Genomic DNA, 22,909 nt, shown 5'->3' with positions numbered 1-22,909 from the left:
TGCAAGATAAAAAACAACGAGAGACTGCCCGAGTTAAATTTTAGAAATAAGGACTAAACACGCTTTCTGGCATGTGCACGAGGGACCAACGATGTAATTTACCCTAATCAATTTCTCTAAATTTTAACAATTTAATATAACAAATTAACCATTATTGCTATTTTATCTCGTTTTAAACATTTAATATAGTATACTTATCAGTTTATCTATTTTATTTAAAACCTTTTATTATAAACCGTAAAATTTGCATAAATTTTTATGATAAGTATGCAGTATAAAATTTATCAATTTAATATAACAAATTAATCATTATAGCTATTTTATCTCGTTTTAAGCATTTAATATTATAATATTTATCAGCTTTACATATTTTTATTTAAAACAATTTTACTATATCCGTAAACTTTTCATAAAATGATAAATATATGCCATATCAAACCATTTTTATTTTCACCTTTTAGGGTTAGCCTTTTATACAACTTCATCTGTTTAAGTTAAATATCAAAATTAAAAAACGAAACGAGTCAACTCATATGCTATATTCCCGCCTTGGACTGCATGATTCAAATAACCGCTTTATCCGTACAGATAGAAACGGTTTGAGAAAAGTCAGCGAACACGCGACTTCTTCACTCTCGCGGCAAATCTTCTTGTGATCACGTATATAGTTAGCCCAAAAAACCAGAAGAAATCAAAATCAAAATCAATATCAGAATGGAATTCAATCCAACAAATCCATTACTGGTTCGCCACAATACAAGTAATCGAGCTCTAGTCCAGAAGTACTTCGATCTCGAGGTGGATTTCATGGTTGCTCGTGGTTATTCCGAAGATCAGAGGTTCATTGCAATCAGATCAATTGCAATTTCCAAAATCGAAGAGGTATTATCAATAATGAACTGCAATTAAATCAATCGCTATTCATATTACATTGATTAATTGATGTTCGATATAGTTGATTTCTTAATTTGTTGCTGTACGAACAGTATACATCTGATCAAGTTGATTCGTTCGTGCCTTTTCTTGCTATCACTTATGTCGATCGTTTCCTGTCAACACACATCAATATACCGGTAATGGTTATATATATTTACTTCAATCAAAGTTATCTTATGGAATCAAAAATTTAGATAAACTTAATTTCAATCTGATCGATGCAGGTGGTTCTACGCGACAAAGGTTTTGAAGAAAATTTGAAGTTATTTGTCTTCTGTTGCGTTTCAATCGCTTGCAAAATACGCTGTTCAAACTTCTCGTTCGTTGAACTTTGGGTTTCTCACTGATCTCTATCTCTGTATATACATATTATATCTATCGTGTATGTATTTTTGATTTTTGATTTATCGATCTAATACACAGAATAAACACAAAAGGGCGGAAGTTAGAGACGTTCTAGTTATGGAGCTTCAGATCTTAGAAGGTCTAGAATGGAAGGTACGACCAGTGACTGCCATAACCTTCATGTATTTCTTCCTTCCTCTGCTTAAGACCGAAGATCCGCAGCAGTTTCTACCAATTTCCACTGTTTCTAACATAATCGTTTCTATCCAAAGAGGTATGTTAGTATGTATTCTGTATAATCATCACTATTATGAAATTGTTCGATTTGATATTCTAATCCATACATTTTCTTGCAGATGTTAGATTCACAGAATTCAGGCCTTCTACACTTGCAGCTTCATCAATTCTAGTAGCTGCCTACAAATTACTTCCCGAACTGTATTCTGAATTCTCACGTAGACTTTCAAGATCTGGATTTGTTCAACAGGTTATATTTCATCTATTCTTATCATTAGATTCACAGAATTCATCCCTCTTCTCACTTCTTTTTGCTCGTAGACTGAACTGGAACAATGCTTGGACGAACTGAAGGAACATGTTATACCAGGTACATTACGTCATTACCTATAACTTTGATCGAACTTCTTCATCTTTCAGAAATTAAAATTCAAAACGATCATTATACAGATATGATCGTAATCTGAAATCTCTCCTTGTATACATGCAGATTATATACTGAATCCTGAGAAATGTCCAGTGATTCTTAAAGAAATTAACAAATGGGGTGTCAAATCAGAAAAAGGAAAGGAGCTAATGATTGAAGATTCTTCACCTGATGATCATGAAGATACGTCTGAGATTACCACTGAGATTTCAAAAGAAGAAGATAAAGAGGAGATGCCTATGAATTTTGATCTCAATTGGGTCGACCCTGAACCCAGACCCATACCCAGACCCGTAAAACAGGAGAGGTACAACCCAATGCAAAAAATTCTTTTCTGTTTTTGGCCCATGATAATGAAATGTTTTGGATTAGAAAATTCGTAGTAAAGAATCCAATTGAACACTTTTTGTTACATTCCCACATTAGACCACTATATAGCATCTTTTTTTAGGTTTGAATATTGCATTGTGTGTGCCCTAAATAACATTACATTTATTTTAGGGGTATATAAGTAATTTTGTTGATTTTCATTGTGGATGGATATTTGGTTTTTATATATATTTTTTCAAGTCAGGTCTTTTTTATTGGGAGCAGCTCAATATGCTTGGATGAAGGTAAAGATGTCTACATCTCATCTCTATCTCCATCATCCTATTTTGTTATGGAATTTGAGTGTTACTATTCTTCTTGTTATCGTTTGTCTTATTTTTGACTTTGAATGATCAAATAATTATTATGTCTAAGAGGGAAACACATAAATAAATGAACTAAAGGATATTTATTTGGTTTAATAGTTTATGGACGCATTTTTTTTTTTTTAACATTTTGTTTTGTTTTCTCGAAAGATAAGGAACACAATGTTTTGATCATTTGTTTCAAGAAATCATTGTGGTAAAATAATAGTATTAATTAAAGGTCAAGACTCTGACAAATTGAAATTAAGCTCATTGATTGAAGTAGAATATCAAAATAAAATTCAAGAACCGTACAGAATTTTAGGTTAACCGAAATGTACTTTATATAAGTACTATTTTTTTTTTGTTTTGTTATGTTTCGGAATTTGTTGCATTACGTTTACGTTTTAATAGAAATCCACAATCATAAATCTTATTTATAACTGTTTTCCTAGACCATGTTTCTACTAACTTTAACATATAAAAACCTATTAGTTTCAATATTTTTCTATCATTAACAAATTAAAAAAAATTTGTTTTAAAAAATTGACTAATTACCCTCATCTTTGTGAAATGTTTTTTAAATTCCTGTCATTTTTTAAATCGTGTGTAATAATTACAAAAAGTAATGTACTTAACAATACCAATATATAGATCAGTATATTACCCAACTCAAAGTTCAAATTAGTGCTAAATTTGTTTTAATCTCGTCACACGAAGTTTGATAATACGTAAGTTGGAGGCAAACAATATGAAATCGTATATGGAAACAATACGTTTTTTTACATACACATCAACAATCAACAATGTGTATTTTCGATAATGAACATTTAAAAGTTTTTAGCTTTTAATTTTAAGAAAACTCTAACTAAAAAGAAATTCTAAAAAAAATTTCATTGTCATAATAGTTTTTAGTTTTTATTTCAAACAAAATATTCCTAATTGTGAGATTTTATAATTTTATATTTTTCGAAAGTTACATCTATTATCATGGAACACTTCTACCGAGATAGAAGTTATAATTTTTAGTTACAAAGAGGGTGTTTGACTTAGCTTTTTAGAAACCAAAAGTCCTTTTAGGAAAAGATAGAAAGCAAAAGATGTTTGCAAATGTATTTTAGAAACTACTTTTAGATTTGGATACAAGTAAAAATAAACTTTTCGAAAAAGTTAGGAAAACCTGACTTTTTGTGACTTTTTCAAAAATGACTTTTGCCCCTAAAAAACCAAGCCAAACACCCCAGAATAGTTTTATCAAACACATTCAATGTCTTGATATATATGTAAAGGTTGCAAACATTTTACATATATGGTTATAAAAAAACAATAACAAGTCGTATAACCATTGCAAATTTAATAGTTAACATTGGAGATTGGCTTAGTGCAATTGATTGTCCATTTTTTTTCTTCGCCTTTTACCCTACAATTATCACTACGTACACTGATAAACATGATCCTAGTTGTGTTAAGCTTTTTTTGTTTGGAAAGTTAACTTGCCTAACAAAGGTTTCCGGGTTAACTTCGTATACTGATAGTTTCGTTTTTATTACTTCTTTTCATAGTTTATTTTTAGTTAAAACCATCTCATTTTAGTTAATCTTCACGCATATTTTCTCTTTTTGTTATTTTTCTCCTTTACCGGGTGCTTTCTAGTCTTTTGAGCTTATTTGCAGGATTTGTCGAAGACTATTTGTTATTGGAGGCTTGCAATTTGGTCATGGACTTGAAGTGGTGCAATTGGGCTTGGTGTCAGTATAAGCAAGAAGCGTGTCATACTTAAATTTCGGGCGGGACGACGAGAATTCGAGCTATAGAAGATTAAAGGAGCATTGGAGCATCTTGGAAGAGTTTGGAAGACATAATTGGGCTATCAAGAACTTGCACAAACGGGCTGGACCATAGATGAGAAGAGTAATCTAGAAGTGCCAATTAAATGGGCCAAAAAGCCCATTCAGCAGAATCCACGCGGTTCGCGTGGATTTACAAATGGTCCTCGTGGATCGCACTGTGAAGAACCCGAATTTTAGCCTTTTGTCTCTCTATGGGGAAAGTTGGTGGAATACTTTTGGGCAACTTTTGGATCCGATTTTTGACCACTTTTACTGAAGTTTTGAGAGGATTTTTCATTATGAAGACTTGAAGAAACAAACACTTTTTCTCTCTAGAAGATTAGAAGATTTGTGGATTTCTTTCATATTTCATCTTGAACAATGTTTGGTATCTCTAATCTCTCTTGTTTTTGTTTAATTTTGGCCATGCTTGGCTAGATTTTCATTTGGTTGACTTGGATGTAATTGCTTGAATGTTTTGGTTATTTTGAAGAACTCCATGAACTTGTGTTGAATATTTATGATTATATTTTCTATGAAAACTTCCTTCATGTTTATATATCTCTAGTCATGAATATTGATATATGAATGTTGTCTTTGTTGGTTAAATTCTTGACTAAGTAATGGGTCTTCAATTTAGCAAGCAACAATTAGTTTAAATGTTTGTTTTCATTTCATTTTGACTAAGAAAATATTTTCTCCGTAGTGTTAATGAAAGCAATAGATTACTCTTTGGATTTGGTGACTCTTAAAACCCAATGCTAGTTGATTTTCACAAAATTACATGCTTTATTAGTTTTGTGACTTTGATTTAGGAAATGTGCTATGAGCTTCTCTAGTTATTTTAACACAAAAAGAAGAGTTGAGGCAAGTTATGCTTATAAATTGCCATAGCCAAATTAGATTACAAACACAAGTATTGCATCTTGGTATTCTTATGATTATTTAACCAAATGTTCAAGTAATGAAAGTCTAAAGTCAACCATCTTTCCCTTTATTGATTTTACATCAAACTTTTCTTTTGTTGATTTTTGTTTTTAAATCTTAGTGCAATTCTAGTTTTCTTTTAAACATCTCAAAACATCAAAAACCCCCATTTTCAATTTATTGTCATATTCCAAGTATTTTTGCAAAGAGATTTCTCATAGAGTTATAAATTGAACCAGTCTCCGTGGATTCGACCCCTTTACCACTATACACTATTTTAGTGTGTGATATTTAGGGTTATTATTTGTGTTGGCCTCGACAACCACCATATATTGACTAATTTGCAAACCTAAGACTATGTCTAATGTCCTGGACTATGGAGTCACTACAGATGAACTTCCATGACCACATAGGTTAAATAGTGTCATGATCATGGTTTTGAAAACCGGACCGGAGATCGAACTGGATGTCTTACCGGTTCTATGGTTCAACTGGTCTAACTGGTCGGACCGGTCTCATAAACCGTAAAAACCGAATGATGTTATTATTATATAAAATAGAAAAAATAAAAAATAAATATTTTTTAAAATTCTCAGTTTTTACCGACTTAACCGGACCGATTTTTATCGGTTCGACCGGTTCACAGCACAGGTTTTACGGCCTCTAAGAACCTGAGTCGGGACCGGTTCCGGTTTGAAGCGGTCGGTTCGGTCCGATCCAACTTTCAAAACATAAGTCATGATTTAAACATGAATCAATAAGTTACTCATCCTATCTTTAATTTGTTTTACCAAATCACCATAACACAAGCGGTTTGCTTGTGTTAAGTTACAAAACCTATAGAATTTCTTAATTGAATATGCATATATTAATTAAAAAGATAGTTGATCGGTGAATTGTACATAGGTCTAGTCGTATAGATTAACTATTTTTTTGGTTTAATAAAATATCTTAACCTACTAAAGTATAGTTTTTAGTCTAGGTTTCATAAAAAAAAAAGATTTTAAGAACTCTTATATGCATGTATCTACATTCTACGATATCTTCTTCTTGTTTACCTTTCCTTTTATACATATTAGTGGTGAGTATGTGGACCTCTGGACCGGAAACCAGACCTAGACCTATAAGCCTCAAAAGATACGGTCCAAAGTCCACTAATTTCTGTAAAACATGTCCGATCCAGTCCAGTCCAAATGCTCATTTTTACGTCCAAGAACCAGGAACCGGACCTGGACCCGAACCTGAACCTGAACCTAAAAAATTTCATCAGATCTGTTCTAAAGTTCACCAATTTCTATAAAATCGATCGGGTCTAAATATCAATCCGGTCCAAATGTTCACCTCTTATTACACATTACAATTCACAAGAGTGTGTAAATGAAGCTAGCTGAGTGGAGACGCATATGCTAGGCTTGGAGTAAAGGGCTCACAAGTTCAAAAGTCTTGGACCAACGAATTAGCCCAAAATGTTACCCAATCCATTGAGTATTTTTTGTTATTTCTTTTGGTTAGTGCTTTTGATATAGTAGAGATGTCCAGATTGCTCGTCTTCTATTCATCTCTAACCAATGCTTTTCCTTATAAATTAAATAGATAGATATTCACTCTTTCTTTCACTCGCTAGCAATATGAGATGAATTATAAATATCTCATTGGTTTTTATTTTTATTGTTATGCAAGTATCTCATCTATCCTCTCTCAAATCTCCTAATCTGGCGTCATTTCTCTTATATAAAATTTTCATTTTAAAAAATTTAAAATCTTGGATGACATTCTTTAATTCCATCTAAACATTTATTATTATTATTATTATTATTATTATTATTATTATTTATCTTCGTGTTTTATAAAATGTTGTCCGTTTGTCTTCTAACTCGTTGTACTGTGATAACTAAGTTATCGTTAATAACTTTTTGTTTATAAAAAATATAATGTAAAAGATTGAATATAATGAAATCTTAATGATCTCTGATACATGTTTGATATTGCAACCGATCAATAGAAATAATATCAATTGTCACATCCTTTCATTTGTCCTTGTCAGTTTTTTTACATACCATACATCGTTTATTCAATTATTCTAAGGAGTTTTTACGGGATTTTATGAAAAACCTTTGGTTTCTTTTGTTTTTAACATAATTGAAATTCTAGATTGCCCTTTTTTAAACCTAAAATAAGAATCGAAGAGTATTTTATTTTAACCAAACATTTCTACTTTTTATAACGTGTATAAAAACAAACATTTACTTTATAACATGGTATATACATGCAAAATTCACCAAATACCATTTATTGTTGTTAGTTATATTGATAGATATAGATATAGATTTTTGAAAATTATTATTATATTATTATATATTACAGAGTCACCAAATATCGCTTTCATGGTTCCATGAATTAATGGATTTTGATTTGAAGACTTCGTTTATCTTATTGTTTATTTACTTTATAAAATGAAAAGCAAAAAATTGATGTATTAAGCACTTAAACTATTAAATTTGTTAAACCCAAAAGAAAAGGAAAACCATTAAAAAAAATCCAAAGTAAATTGATATTTTGACCTGAATACGTGGATCCTAGTGCCACTCATCTTCCATCGACTGCTCCCAAATTTCATTTTGCACCTTCTTGCTCCCAAATCCACAGAGTCAACTCTATTATCCTACCATGGCTGCTCTCACAATTCCTCCGGCCAATTCTCAGGTAAATTAACCTAATAACATAGAGTTCGATGTTTGAGATTGGAATCAGAGCTCCTATTAGTTATAGGTTCCTAAACTAGATTCCGAGTTCCGACTTCATGTTTAATGGTGCTTGCATTTGATTCTTCTTAACATTCAGCTTACTAATTCAATTCGATTTGAATCTTAACAGTGCTGTTCTAGCAAGAATCCAGTGTTCTCACCGACCAAAGGACTAATGGCGAAATCGGCCAGATTTGAAACGGCGGTACCTGAAAAGGGGATGAAGGTGACATGTCAGGCTGCAGCAAGCATTGGCGCCGACGGTGTTTCTGTTATGGAGAGGAGGAAGCTTATGAGCTTGTTGCTATTCGGCGCCATTGGTCTACCCGCCGCCGGCATGTTAGCACCTTATACCACACGACCTAGGTTCGTTTTCTTCTCACCCTTATTCTTTTGTTCATTTCATCAATTTGTCAGTCGATTTCCTTATAGAAAGTTAGGGAGCTATCAATTTTTGTTCTGATGCAGATTAAGCACTAACACTAGCTCATTGATTATGAATTACAATGGCTGTAAAAGAAATAGCAGGTCAAAGAAGTAGTTTTAATTCATGCTAAAAAATTGTTTCATTCTCTCATTCTATGTTATTTTATGGTATCAAGAGCATAATTATGATCCATACAAATTTTGCTCGTTGGTTGTTCTAGCCTATTCATTCTCTCTATTTTATTATCATGACAAAAGAAGTCTTTTAAGGACCAACAGAGGCGACCTTTCATTACAATTGTTTGAAAGTTTCATGGCATGAACTTGGCAAGTTTTATGAAAAACCATGGAGAGGTTAAAGAACATGTCAAATATAAGATATGTGGAGAAAGAGCAACTCTATGAGTTTTTGGCTAGACCAAATTGGAATTTACATGAGGTACGTTGAAGGATTTAGGGTAGAACACCCTTACAATCAATTGGAGAAGCTTTTGCTAAGTCTATTCTATTCTCTATTGGTGGATGGGATATGAGAAAAAGTCTCATTAAGTTATTGTAGAAATTAAGGAAGATTGGTTTGCCCTCATGACCCATTTGTGGGGAATTGAAACAGTTCAGCGACTTGGGAAGGTGGTATCAACGCTAGGGACGAGATTGGAAACAATATTATTGCATCAGAATGGCTAAACACCCATGCACCTGGTGACAAAACCCTTACTCAAGGCTTAAAGGTATCAAAAACTCTTATAAACTATCTATATATATTTTTTTACAATTGTTCAATAAAAAGGTAAAATTATAATTTATAGGGAGATCCAACCTACCTTATTGTGGAGAAGAACAAAAGTATAGCAACATACGGGATAAATGCAGTATGCACTCATTTAGGTTGCATAGTACCATGGAACACAGTAGAAAAGAAATTTATGTGCCCATGCCATGGTTCACAATATGATAATTATGGAAAACTTATTAAAGGTCCTGCTCCTATGGTAAGTACTTAATTTTTCAAAAAAAAAAAAAATGTACAAGTTTTGATGCATGAGGTACATGTCGCTAATTTATCATCGTGTGTCAACAGTCTTTGGAACTGGCTCGTGTAGAAATAGATGATGACAAAGTGGTGTTTGTTCGGTGGACAGAAACCGATTTTAGAACAGGTGATGATGATGATGATGCTCCATGGTGGTCTTAAAAAGTAAATTAAAGGTGTATTAGTTGTAAATTATTTTATTTGTTGAAATTTTAATTGTATAATTATTTTTAAGATCTTAGATATTTATTAAAAAAATAAAACACTAGGCCCTTTTCAGGTGTGACAAAGATAGTTAATCTCATATTTCATATAACTTGCTAAATATGTGTCACATCGCAATATATGTCCAAATCCAGTAATTAATTATAATTTTAAATCAGATGGGAAGCAAGAAGTGAAACATAAAGTGAGATGTAAATAAGTATCCACAAGGTGTTTCAACTCGTATTGGATTTATTTTTGCAATTCTACAACAAATGAAATGTGTAATTGTCTTGGGGGCTATAAAACTAAGCATATAAAAATCAAGAGATTTAAGCTAATGTTTCTTAATTTATAATTTTTTTTTTTTGTGATGCCATTTGGGGTTGGTTGAACAGCTTTCTGAAAGGAATTAAATGGTGAGTGAATTATTAGGCATTAATGTGATATATCCTTGGTGGGGTAGAGGAAGTATCAACTACAACTCACTCTCACCGCCCTAATCAAACAATCAATTATCACATCACTATGCCTTTTTCATATTTAATTAAAGGCTAAAAGTTATTCCAAAACAAAAAACTTATATATATATATATATATATATATATATATATATATATATATATATATATATATATATATATATATATATATATATATATATATATATATATATATATATATATTACTGAGCTTGAAATTCAAGACATGGTCTTTGTATGACTATTAACAATAAGAAGTTGATATTCTGTAAGTGAAGTTTTCGGGTTCAAATATGAAAAAAAAAAATTATGATTTATCTTTTCATATTGACTGTAGTACTAGTTGACTTAGGCATACTTATCCTGTCGGTTTGTGTTTGGATACACACATCCAAAAAACCTTAGAAGAAAAAAAAAACAAGTAAATGATTCAAAATAATAAATATAACGATAATAACGTATGCTAAAACAAAATAAAAAGTAATATAGATCCAAGGTATTATCTATCTACATGTATTTATTACGTGTGCCAACTAACCGGTCTCATGACATGTGTCTAGGAAGATGTTTGAGTTGGCACTTTCATTGGCAATTTTAAACTTATTTATTTAATAACATTCCATCTGTTTGGTAAATGTGTATCTCAAATGGTTTAAAGTCAATGAAAATATATTCAAATGTTTACAATTGTTAAGGTGATTATTTGAAAGAGAATTGGACAATTATGTAAAAATACAATTACTTATAAACTTATTTTAAGTATATTCGTTATTTATGAAATTCAAATAGAAAAATACACATAAATGTTAAGAGATCCATCTCATTTGATCTATCCTAAAAAAATGTTACTTTCCTAATATTATATAACCCTAATATCAATAATAACCCTAATATCAAGTAGGGATTTTCTAACATATGTCTAAGGATATATATAAAAATCATTAATTAATGACAAATATTATGATAATTAAATATGGAATGTATTAATTATAAAGAATATTACCGTAATTAAATATGAAATTAATTAATAATCTCCATAATAAATATATTTCGTATTTAATTATGGTAATATTTTTTATTATTAATACTTCTTATATATTTCCTTAAGACACATATTAAAAAATCCCTATCTTCATCATTTTTAAAGTATTATCAAACTATTTTTAAATAGCGAATTAAGTACAAAAACATATTATCACTTCATTTTATTTAAAAAAAAGTATAACTTTAAAATCTTTATATTTTACAACATTAAACTATATAAAAAGGAAAAGAGAAAAACTACCTGCGCTGACGCTTACGTGGGGGTGGTTTCAGCCTTTTTGCTGATTCGGAATTATTGTTGACGACGTGGCATTAGATGGTTGCGTAGTCATTAAAAGGATATGGGCTAATTGGTTAATTATGAAGCCGAGTTTAATCATGTAGTCTCCACTTCAAACAGCTAGGATACACACCTACTTGCTATATTGAATTAAATTCCTACACAATACTTTCCATAAATTTCACTTCACCCCCCTTTTATAGTTTTCTATATACATATGCGCCCTATACATTAATATTTTTATAAGAAATTAGATATTCTCCTATTTTTTGTTCATACATATTCTCCTATCCAATAAAATGGTGACATGTGTAACATTTAATGCTAATTTAATGAGACTTAATGATATTTTTGGATACTAATATGACACATGTCATCACTTAAATTGGTAAGAGGATTGGTAGGACCAAAAGGTAGGACGATCATAAGGCAGGGGTCGAACTTAATTAGTCAGGGAGCATCACAATAGACAATGTAATGATCGAATCAGTCCAAATTACTTTGTGTCTCATCACCCTTTAACTCTTGGATATCCAAGTCCGATGACAAGGTCATCTCCTATATGAAGTAATGGAAATATCATAAGAAGCATCTATCTTTTGCATCTCAATTATATTGACTCTCCATATACACTTGACTATATACTAACCTAGTCATCAGAGAGGTTTCAGGTTCCCACTCAGAATCTCCCTAACTCTTCTTGTTGTGATCTAGATCCAGAGTTCGGGTTGACCTCCTTGGTTTCAAGACTCAGGTTAGAAAGGAAGAAGATCTAGGATCCAACATTCACTGAGTTATATTCAAAACTGTTGTACATGATATTTTTTTTTTACACTAATAGGCTGAATCGAAGTAACGACCCGGGACCCCCGGGCACCACATGAATCCGCCACTAACCTAATATGTATGTCTAATCTCAACATATAATGACATATATTATAATATTATCTATTCTCACTTATTACATAACTTGTTCAAGCCCATTTTCATCATCTAGTTAGATACTTGGATAAAAAGAAAATTAGATTATAAGATTAATGATACCTCAAATCATTTTTTTTATAAATAAAATTAAGTTCGGGGTAGTTTGTAATGATGGAGAAAACTAGGGGAGAAACTTGCAAAGTTTGAAACTTTGAAAGTAATATGTGAATGAACAGGCATAATTTCATTTGTCAGGAAAGGCCATTTCAGTACAGAGGTACAAACAGAACAGCCATTAGAGACAGAGCTCAAGTTCTGGATACTTGCAAGACGAGCACCAAAGTGTGAGGAGGACGGACATCAAGCTGAAATAAAATTCAATTGGACACATTTAAAGTCCGATATCGTCATTTCCACTTTTCATATGGATCAAAGAGCGTAAGCCGTTACTTCGCCGGAAAAATTGATTCAGTTAACCGGAGTTCTTAATCTTTACTTGAGTGGTGTGAGCTGTTACAAAAAAGGAAAACTGTTGCAATAACTTAGTCATGTCTATCGTCGATCACCGCCGTTCCCATTCAGATGGAAAGCCCTGGCGACTATGTCCGTTTTGGCAATCTGGAACACCTTCTTCGTCGTTTTCATCAACGCGGAATCTTCAATTTCAGGGTCAGAAAAGCCATGAAAATGGTGTCGAATCCAAACGTCGGACTTCCAATAAGGTATCCTCGGTGGCGAAATCGCTCTTACCAGCTAGGCGTAGACTCCGCCTTGATCCGGCTAACAACCTTTATTTTCCTTGTGAGTAATCGTTTCAAGTTTTCATCTCAGTTGAATCGTTTCTCATCTTATCGTTCATAATTAATGAAGTCTCTGTTCTCTGTTTTTATTGACTAAATCGTTCACATTGGTTATGTTCCTTTCCATATCAGTGATGATATTTCCTCCTAAACCATTTTCCTGAAAATCACTAGGCAAAATCATGTATTGATTACTTGATTGATTTACAACGATTTGATGAGATGATGTCTGACTGTTTACTTTGATTTTTGTCGTTGAAGATGAACCTGGTAAACAGGTGAGAAGTGCTGTTCGAATCAAGAACCATAGCAGCTCTCATGTCGCTTTTAAGGTATCTCACCTAATTTATGCTTTAATTTAGACCTAATCTGATGTAATTGTTCAACAAGATCTTAATCTGATGGATTGATGTCATCAGTTTCAAACTACTGCACCAAAGAGCTGTTACATGCGACCTCCTGGTGGTATTCTGGCACCTGGAGAAACCATTATTGCTACAGGTAAGGATCTATCTTCCTTCTTCCTTCTTCCTTCTTCTTTCTTCATTTATGTCATCATGTGTTCTTCACTGGCATAAATTAATGACAGTTTTCAAGTTTGTTGAACAACCTGAGAAAAACGAAAAACAACTAAACCAAAGGAGTAAAGTTAAGTTCAAGATCATGAGCCTGAAAGTGAAAGAAGGAACAGATTATGTTCCCGAATTGGTAACTTTTCTTTTTCCCCTTTAAATAATCAAAACCTGTTCAAACAAAACAAACATTCAACAATCAACACTCTGTTCTTCATCTTACAGTTTGATGAACAAAAGAATGAAGTAGTTGTTGAGCGAATTTTACGTGTTATCTTCTTGAATGCAGAACGTCCTACCCCTGTAAGTTTGTTATGTTCTGTTATATATAATCATGAATTCATGACATCATAAGATAAAACTGACATGAAGATTTGATGTATTTAGGCATTGGAAAAACTAAAGCATCAATTGGCTGAAGCTGAAGCTGAATTAGAGATACGAAAAAAGCCTCAAGTCGACACATCTCCAAAAGTTGTTGGCCAAGGGATGGTTATAGATGAGTGGGTAAGTTGAAATTACAATCACAACCCTTGGATCAAATTCATCTAATGCCCACCATTTTGCAAATCAAATTTGATCCAATAGTTTTTTTTAGGTTCTCATATTTTTTTGAGTTCTCATTAGCATATATTGACTTCTAACTATTGTTATTTGATGTCCTATATAGAAAGAAAGAAGGGAGAAATACCTTGCTCGACAACAAGTTGAGGGTGTAGATTTGTCATAAAGGTTTTTGTATGGTGTTGTAAAAATTTCATTAGTAAGCAGCGTCCTCGTGGGTTTTAAGTATTAACTAGTGACCAAATTTTTTTCAATAAGTTTTGTGTAATTCTATGCTTGAACATCGTGTTGTATAAATAAACCATTTACATCATCTTAAATACTTATTAACTGTCTATTTGAACTATAGTTTTCCTACAAGGAGACATCACATAAATGTAAACAATTGGAGAAAACATATTCTGGTTATTTATAAGGAGGATTCCTATTTAATTTGTTCTAAATGAGAACAAAATACGAAAAGGACTATACATCACGGTGGTTGTACGGATACACTCAACAATGTCTATAAGACCATACTCGATTACGACATACCAGCATGGAACCTCACCAATGAGACAACAAACCCTACATTAATTTCATCAATTGCTTTATCATAATCATACGACACAACCTTTACTACCTCTATATAAACCTCCAATTAGATTTCCATCTTCAAAAAAGCTTTCTCTCTTTCTACCCCATAGTTTCAAGAAACCGAAAAATGAAGCTTGTAAACAAAGCTTGCATTATCGTTACATTGGGAGCTATAATAGGAATACGCCATCACTCATTCAGATACAAATCCCACACCTTTTGGCAACTACTTGCTTCACCGGTGTCCCAACTCAGCCTATCTCCGGTGTCACAACACCCATCCGGCAACATCTCCGGCAGAGCAACAAAGAGTAGTAAAGATGCCGAAGAACCATTGAGGACTATAACCTATTTGAGCTTCTGGGGTCCCTACCAATAATAACAAGAATCAAGAATCTACTCTTCCATTTTGTTATTAGCCTTTGTGCTTATTAATTTCGAGTTTATATATAGAAATATGTTACGAAAACAGAAACCCAGATGGTGGTTTGTTCTATATGTTGGTAATTCATAATATTTAAGCACTCAAAATTTCACAAACATACATGATCAAACTATTCTACAATTCAATCAATTAAAACAAGCACAACAATGGCAGAAAGAAAATATTAATCAGAGATTGGCTGGTAGTTGAATACGTTGAGAACCAAAAATATGATGAGATCCATGTTGCTGAACAAACACTACGATTCCGCATTTGGCGCTGTTGAAACCTTCCCAAACCCCAAAATCGAGTGTTCCTGTAATCGGCTTCTTCGGAGGTAGCTTGTCGCCGGAGCAGAGCTTTCCGAGCTTTCTAACGACGAAATCATTGGCTAGAATTCGATCCTTGTTGTCGCCGTTCCGGCAGTCGGTAACGAGCCCGCTTTCGTATAGCGCCACCATGATGTCTGCTCCTCCGCCGTCTAATTTGGCGCGTAACGCGCCTTTCAGGGTGACCTGCAAGGATTCCGGTGTACGCCTCTCGAATGTCGCCTAAAGAGTAAATCAACGATTAGATTCTTGAATTATCCTAATTTGGACGTGTTGATTTAAGAAATTACCTGGAACGCCGGCGGGGGGTATCTGGTTGCGGAGGTGATGGCGGAGATTAGACCCTCCTCGTCGTTTCCGATGCACTGACTCCTCCCCTGAATCACCACCTGCGGCGTAAACATGGTGTCGAGATTCAACGACTCTACATACTCCTTTTGTCTCACCGTCCACTGGCTCGACCCAAACGGATCCTTCCATCCGTTATAATCCCAGTAATCAACATGGTACGCCATTAATATCACCGGAACTTCAAGATTGAAATCTCCCCTACCTATCCTCGAGAACAGAAGCTCCGCCTCCGGCGATGTGGCGCATCCTTGGGAAGAGAACAGCTCCACCACCACCGGTCCTCCTCTTTTTAACTCATCGGCCGTCAAGTCGTCCGCGGCGGCGTCATGTGTTGCGGTTGACTTGTTGATATCAGAAGAGGAGGTTTTGGAGGAGCGTTTGGAGAAGCAGGCGAAGAGGCTACGCCCCATTGTTGGTGACTCAGTCTTCTCCGGCGATAAGGTTGTGATCGGAGAGATTAGCGATTACTTAAGCTTCAAAAATTCTTTTGGTTTTTAGTTCTTCGAAGAACGAAGAATCTTGGAAACGGGTATGGTGGTGGGAAGGGAAAGTTGGCGAACAAAATGGTGACAGATACCAAAATCGGTGGAGTATTTTTTTTGTATGTAAGAAATTACAGAGATTTTCCAGGATAAAAAGTGCTTAATCCAGAAGAATGTACGGATTAAATAAAGAGAATACAAGTTGTTAATGCAAAGTTAGTGTGGATTATGATTTTTTGGGTCTGGAAGAATGAAAGAAGAAGTCGGTGACACGTAGGTGGGAGATGACCATCTGTAATTCGGTGAGATCTGGTGGGTGGTCCCACCTCCACCGTCTATTGGGTGGAATGTCTGTTCCTCAAAACTCAAAAGCATGGAATACTCTTTATAATAAATATTAAGCATTGAAATGAAAATAACTGTAGCTTGAGAATTTATAAATGCCAAATTAAATGAAAATGATTTCAAAATTCACAAAAAATGATACTAAAAAATACAGAAAGCTCATGTGTTCTAGAGGTGGAAGCAATCTTTAAATAAGAACTGTAAGATTCAACTTTGATGAATCCCTGTTACGCAAGGAAGAAAACAAAAAATAAAGGGAATAACAAACGAAGAGAAGTTGCTTTGTTTAAATCTTAAATACTCTTATTTAAGGAACATAAAATATGATTACATCTATTTATAAGAAACAAAAAAACTCCCGACTTGGTGAATAAGAAATCTACTATCCAAATTAAACTCTAAACCAATAAAATAAAACTTAAATATCTAACTTTCCTAAAATGCCCCTTGACTTAATATCCGATTAACCCAACAATCACCCCCTTAATCGGATTGTTCATACCACTCATTCACAGTAGTGCTGAATCACCGTCTTCCCGAACCATCCCGACTTTTCCCGGACATCCGACCTCCACCTCGGTCATGTCCAAAGTCATCCATACCCTTTTGATTATTCACAACACATGTAACATGTAACATGAGATCCCGTTGGACATGTTAATTACTATCTCGACTTTTTCCGGATCGACGAACTCTTCCTTGGCCACATCCAAATCCACCCGATTTGAACTCGAGCCATAATGTTCACACCGTGTTGTTTGTCCATTCACTTCTTGTCTTGACAGTAATACCTTTTCTGATAAATCATATTCCGAGAGATTATTCCATCGAACGCCCTCAATTCAACTTTCTCACATATGTCGTGTGCATCCATTGTAACACCCGATTCTTGATACGCATTTAATTCAAGCACTTCTTGTGTTTCTCTCTGGGACTTGACGAGTTGGAGGCCCAACTCGTCGAGTAGAGTCGAGATCCGCGGACAGTTTAAGTGACCTACTCGGCGAGTCGGAAGACTGACTCGGCGAGTAGGTGTTGTTTGAGTAAAACCCTAAATTTGAGGGTTTGTACCCTATTTAAACACCTTATCTCAGCCTCCATCGTCCCTATCACTCCTAGAAAGCTGTATATCAAAACCCTAACCGTTCTTAGTGTGTTCTTGAGCCTTGTGGTGCTACTTTGTGTTTGAAGCTTGGAAAGAAGAAGGAGACTTGTGAGACCAAGGGGAAACAAGAAGATCCAGAGTTTGGAGCTCATTTCCAGCTTGTTATGCTATGTTATATGATTTATGATTATGAGAACTGCATGCTAGATTAGGGCTAAGGATCTAGGAGGATGCCTTTTTATGCCTGGTATATGATTCTAAGAACTGCATGCTAGATTAGGGCTAAGGATCTAGGGGGATGCCTTGAATACCTGTTGTATGAGCTGCATGCTAGGACTGTTCAGTCAACGGTAGGATAACCTGATTAGGTTATGCTTGATGTGGTTACTCAATGCACGAATGTTGCTTGCTTTGTGCTAGTGGGGTCCTGGCTAACTTTAACTAACTAGTGAGCGGATATGTAACAGTATTTGCAAGCTAGTTAGGGAAAGGAAGTAGGGACTCCTAGTGTAGCTGATGGCAGAGAGTAGGTCAGAGGGTGTCCTAGGAAAGCCTAGGATGAGATTAGTGGAAAGCAGTACTGGTAAGGGACTTGGTGAAATTGAAGCAATCCTTGAGGAAAGTACGGATAGATGTGGAAGGTAGTATGGGCTCGTACTACTGGAAGCAGAGGACCCGTACTCGAGTCAAGGAGGGCCGAGATGGAACCAGGAAACTTGGAGAGAGTGTGAGACCTCTTGAGAGCATGTATGATTGTAGTGATTATAGAACATGGTTTGGTATGTGGAATTAAAGATTGCACAACGAACACGGTGATTTCAGTGTTTAATAGATGTATTGAATATGTATAGTGTTACACAAAAAGCGACATAGATCTACATCTACATAAATAACACACACTTACACACTCACTTTTACACCTCTCAAGCACATCTCCATAAGTGGACTAAACCCACCTTATATAGAGGTGTTTACATGTCACTCTCTCTCTCTCACTCTCTCTATCTCATGAGTCATAAGGCTAATACACCACATGCAAGTGGGTGTTACAAAAGTCAACACATTACAAATTCAAACATGAATAACTTTGTACCCTAACATTCTCCCCCTCAAAGTTAGGAATGAATGACCCACTTCAAATCTTCCAAAATCGAGCAACAACGCGATCTGAGCCTCAAGGGTGACACATGTCGAAACGAACTTTAATCTTCAATTCTTCCATGATTCTTCAATTTGGGTTCTAGGATGTGAGACCATACAAACCAAGCATCAACGAATGATCACGAACTTCTCAAACTCCAAATTTATCACCCAAAAGTTGAGCATAAAAGCAGACCCCAAAAATCTTCAATAAAACCAAACCCATTTCGAAAATAAATCACTTCCGAACTTGCAATTGCATCATTTCGTAAGCTTCAAAAATCAAGGTCACTTCGGTCTTTATATCCGCGTAATATGAAAAATTCAAGTTTGAATTTCCATATAAATCCCCCCCTTTATAATTGAAATTTGATTATAAAACCTTCAAGGAAAGAGAACGTACTATATTCGGAAATTTTCGTGTCAAAACTCCCCCTTAACATGTGGCATAAACTTTGTGCTTTAATCCGGAAAACCCAAAAAATATTCAATTTTTAGCTTTGTTCACGGACCACCAAATCCTTTCTGTGGATGGACCAGTTGTTAGGGAGGAAAGTCCCTTAGATGTTTAGACACGTAAAGGGACCTGGGAATCATGGGACTCGATGAGTGGATGAGAGGACTCAGTGAGTCTAAGGTAATCTCCTAATCTCTGAAGATGGACTCGACGAGTTATTCATACAACTCGGCGAGTCATAGACCAGACACATTCTTATGAGGGAAATGAACTCGACGAGTTCAAGGATGAACTTGGCAAGTCGGATGAAGATGATCCCGATGGTTTGAATGAAGGGGAACCTGTCGAGTTCTTGATAGACTCGACGAGTAGAGTCTGGGAGGATCAGGTTAGTGGAGTATGGATTCGACAAGTTGGTAGACCAACTCGGCGAGTCAGGTCAATTGGGTGTTGACTTTGACCAATGTTGACTTTGGCTGGTTTGGTATTGACCCTGGTTAGGGTTGTATGTTCTGTTTGATGACTTGAGGGTTGTCGTGTAGGGATTGAGGAGTTGAGGAGAGCCGATCTTCACGCCGAGGACAGTTCAGATACTACACGACATTGATGTGAGTTACCTTCCAGTAGAAGTGGGTCTAAGGCACCAAGGCCGGCCAGTTGGGATGATTATCTTTTTAATAATCGTTTGGTCTGTTATTACTTGATATGTCAGTATGCCAGTTTTCTGGAGATGTGAGTATGCTAGTTTGCTTGATATGGGAGTATGCTAGTTTGCTATGTTATGTGAGAAAGTATCAGTAGGAGGGAACTAGTCCTCGATTCGGTCGCTAGGACCAATGGGTATGTCGGACACCCTAGATATGTCTAACAACATGATTGTGAGAAAATGACTGCGGGTACTGGGTGTATGGCTGCTTCGATCCCTTTTCATTACCTTGGTTTACCTATTGGGAGAAAATGACCAAAATTAATAAATGGGATAGGGTGGTTTTGAAATTCAAGAAAAGACTGTCAAATTGGAAAACTAATATTCTCTCTGTGGGTGGTAGGTTAACTTTGCTTAAATCTGTGCTTAATACCTTGGGTATTTTCTATATGTACTTATTTAGAATGCCTGAGTCGGTGTTGGACGCGTTAGAGAATTTGAGTTGTCGCTTCTTTTGGGGAGGGAATGAATCAGAATGAAAAATATCTTGGGTTAAATGGAGACTGGTGTTAAACGAGGTTCTGTTAGCAAGAGGTTCCCTGAGTCCTCGAGCATGTTGGATTGCCTTCTAGAGGTTGAGGTTGCGGACGACCGATCAGTGTGAGCATTAGAGGTTTTCAGGTATTTTGTTTTGAGGTTGTTCGAGGAGCGCTACTTGGTAAACTTGGTTCCCATACCATTGCGGGGGAACAAGGTTATTATAGGCATGGATTGGTTGAGCCCCAATGGGGCAGTGATCGACTGCGTGCAATAGTTGGTCAGGGTTAGGACCCCAAGTGGGGGAGAGTTGGTGATACATGGAAAGAGGCCACAACGTGGACCAGCGCTATATTTAGCAGCGAGAGCTACATGCTATCTCCAGCAGGGGTGCGCAGGTTATGTCGCCTATGTCTTGGATACTCGGGAGGCGGGTAAGGTGACGGTGAGTGACATACCAATGGTACATGAGTATGCAGATGTATTTCCATAGGAACTGCCCAGGATACCTCCGGAGAGGCAGGTAAAGTTCAGGATCGACCTAGTACCTGGTGCGCCTCCGATAGCTAAGGCACCGTATCGGTTGGCTCCTCCTGAGATGCAAGAGTTGTCTACACAGCTGCGAGACCTGTTATACAAGGGATTCATCAGACCAAAAAGTTCACCCTGGGGAGCCCCAATTCTATTTGTGAAGAAGAAGGAAGGGCCGCATCAGATGTGTATAGATTACCAGGAGCTGAATAAGGTAACAGTGAAGAACCGTTACCCACTCCCGAGTATTGATGATCTCTTTGACTAGTTTCAGGGAGCATCTTGGTTCTCCAAGATCGATTTGCATTCAGGTTATCACCATATGAGGGTCAGAAAGGGTGATGTGAAGAAGACTGCTTTTCGGACATGATATGGTAACTATGAGTTCATGGTGATGCCTTTCGGGCTCACCAATGCTCCTGCCGCATTCATGGATCTCATGAACCGCGTGTGCAGACCATTGTTGGATCGGTCTGTGATAGTTTTATTTGATGACATCTTGGTCTATTTGTAGCACCTGAATCTTTGTATATATTCTTTTTATTAATTATTTAAATATTTTGCATCTTGGCCTTGGACTCGACGAGTTGAAGGACTAACTTGCCGAGTAGAAGCGGGATGGGACACGGGATTTAAGTAATGGACTCGACGAGTCGGACCCCCGGACTCGACGAGTAGACGCTGTCTGGACAAAAACCTTAATATGAGGGCTTGCAATCTATTGAAGCAACCTTATACTGCCTCCATCGTCCCTTATGCTCCTAGAAACCCTCTATAGAAAACCCTAGCCGTTGTTGAAGCAATCTAAGTCATTTTGGTGGATTTTGGTGTTGGTGATCTTAAGAAGGAAGGGGAAGAACTTGAGGAAACAAGAGGAGACCAAAGGGGTTCGAGTTGTGCTTCATCTTCAGTTCATTGAAGGTAAAAAGTTGCTAACTTGCTTGTTCAATTGCTAGATCCCATTTTGTGGAGATGTAGGGCTTTTATAAGCCATTTTAGGTAGCCAACCATGAATGCAAGCATGGTTGGGGACAAGGCTTCGGATCTAGGTCCTTTGGGGGTCACAAGGCAGAAAGTGGGTGCTTTTACACCCAAGGAAGACTCCATGCAACCCAAGAGCTTGTTTTAGGACCTTTTGAGCTTAAAGTCCCATGCAAGCATGCAAAGTTTGTAACTTTATGTGCTAGATCGATTGTAGAGGCTTGGATCTATCTTTTGATCAAGGGTTGTACATCAGAAATCGAAGATTTAGTGAATGGACGTGAACGACTTGACGAGTCCATTCTTGGGACTCGACGAGTCCAAGGCTTTGAGTCCCATATCTGTTGAGGGTCAAAAGGACCCAGTTGAGTGTTGGAAGGGTTGTAACCGGTTAGAAAGAGTGACCTACGCATTGGACGTAATTTTAGACCTGGAGTTCATGGGACTCGACGAGCACTAGAACAGACTCGGCGAGTCCAAGGCAATCTTCTTAAGATTGAAGATGAACTCGATGAGTTGTTCATACAACTCGGCGAGTCGAGGACAGGACGTGTTCA

General features: G+C 35.7%; 4 protein-coding genes across 4 annotated transcripts; 3 read left to right on the top strand and 1 right to left on the bottom strand.

Moving 5' to 3' along the window:
• The first annotated feature begins 714 nt into the window (after positions 1 to 714).
• LOC111901087 (putative cyclin-D6-1) lies at positions 715 to 2,794 on the top strand. Its single transcript, XM_023896958.1, has 8 exons — positions 715 to 882; positions 987 to 1,073; positions 1,161 to 1,271; positions 1,360 to 1,555; positions 1,638 to 1,768; positions 1,840 to 1,888; positions 2,009 to 2,252; positions 2,791 to 2,794. Exons 1-8 carry the CDS (start codon positions 715 to 717, stop codon positions 2,792 to 2,794), a joined length of 990 nt encoding a protein of 329 aa, XP_023752726.1.
• Positions 2,795 to 7,924: 5,130 nt separating this feature from the next.
• LOC111901008 (cytochrome b6-f complex iron-sulfur subunit, chloroplastic) lies at positions 7,925 to 9,903 on the top strand. Its single transcript, XM_023896877.3, has 5 exons — positions 7,925 to 8,078; positions 8,250 to 8,485; positions 9,159 to 9,276; positions 9,355 to 9,537; positions 9,627 to 9,903. Exons 1-5 carry the CDS (start codon positions 8,043 to 8,045, stop codon positions 9,738 to 9,740), a joined length of 687 nt encoding a protein of 228 aa, XP_023752645.1. The 5' UTR covers positions 7,925 to 8,042; the 3' UTR covers positions 9,741 to 9,903.
• Positions 9,904 to 12,756: 2,853 nt separating this feature from the next.
• On the top strand, positions 12,757 to 14,794 carry LOC111900998 (vesicle-associated protein 4-1). Its single transcript, XM_023896867.3, has 7 exons — positions 12,757 to 13,313; positions 13,574 to 13,644; positions 13,732 to 13,813; positions 13,902 to 14,020; positions 14,110 to 14,187; positions 14,272 to 14,391; positions 14,555 to 14,794. Exons 1-7 carry the CDS (start codon positions 13,061 to 13,063, stop codon positions 14,612 to 14,614), a joined length of 783 nt encoding a protein of 260 aa, XP_023752635.1. The 5' UTR covers positions 12,757 to 13,060; the 3' UTR covers positions 14,615 to 14,794.
• A 728-nt stretch (positions 14,795 to 15,522) lies between these two features.
• Positions 15,523 to 16,723, bottom strand: LOC111900990 (uncharacterized). The gene is made up of 2 exons (XM_023896861.3): positions 16,068 to 16,723; positions 15,523 to 15,999 (listed from the first exon to the last, which is right to left on the bottom strand). Exons 1-2 carry the CDS (start codon positions 16,536 to 16,538, stop codon positions 15,637 to 15,639), a joined length of 834 nt encoding a protein of 277 aa, XP_023752629.1. The 5' UTR covers positions 16,539 to 16,723; the 3' UTR covers positions 15,523 to 15,636.
• Between the last annotated feature and the right edge of the window lie 6,186 nt (positions 16,724 to 22,909).

The sequence above is a fragment of the Lactuca sativa genome, chromosome 7 (assembly GCF_002870075.4).
Source record: "Lactuca sativa cultivar Salinas chromosome 7, Lsat_Salinas_v11, whole genome shotgun sequence".
Classification (NCBI taxonomy): Eukaryota; Viridiplantae; Streptophyta; class Magnoliopsida; order Asterales; family Asteraceae; genus Lactuca; species Lactuca sativa.
Note: the sequence above shows the minus strand (reverse complement) of the source record. Positions and strands in the feature narration are given on the sequence as shown.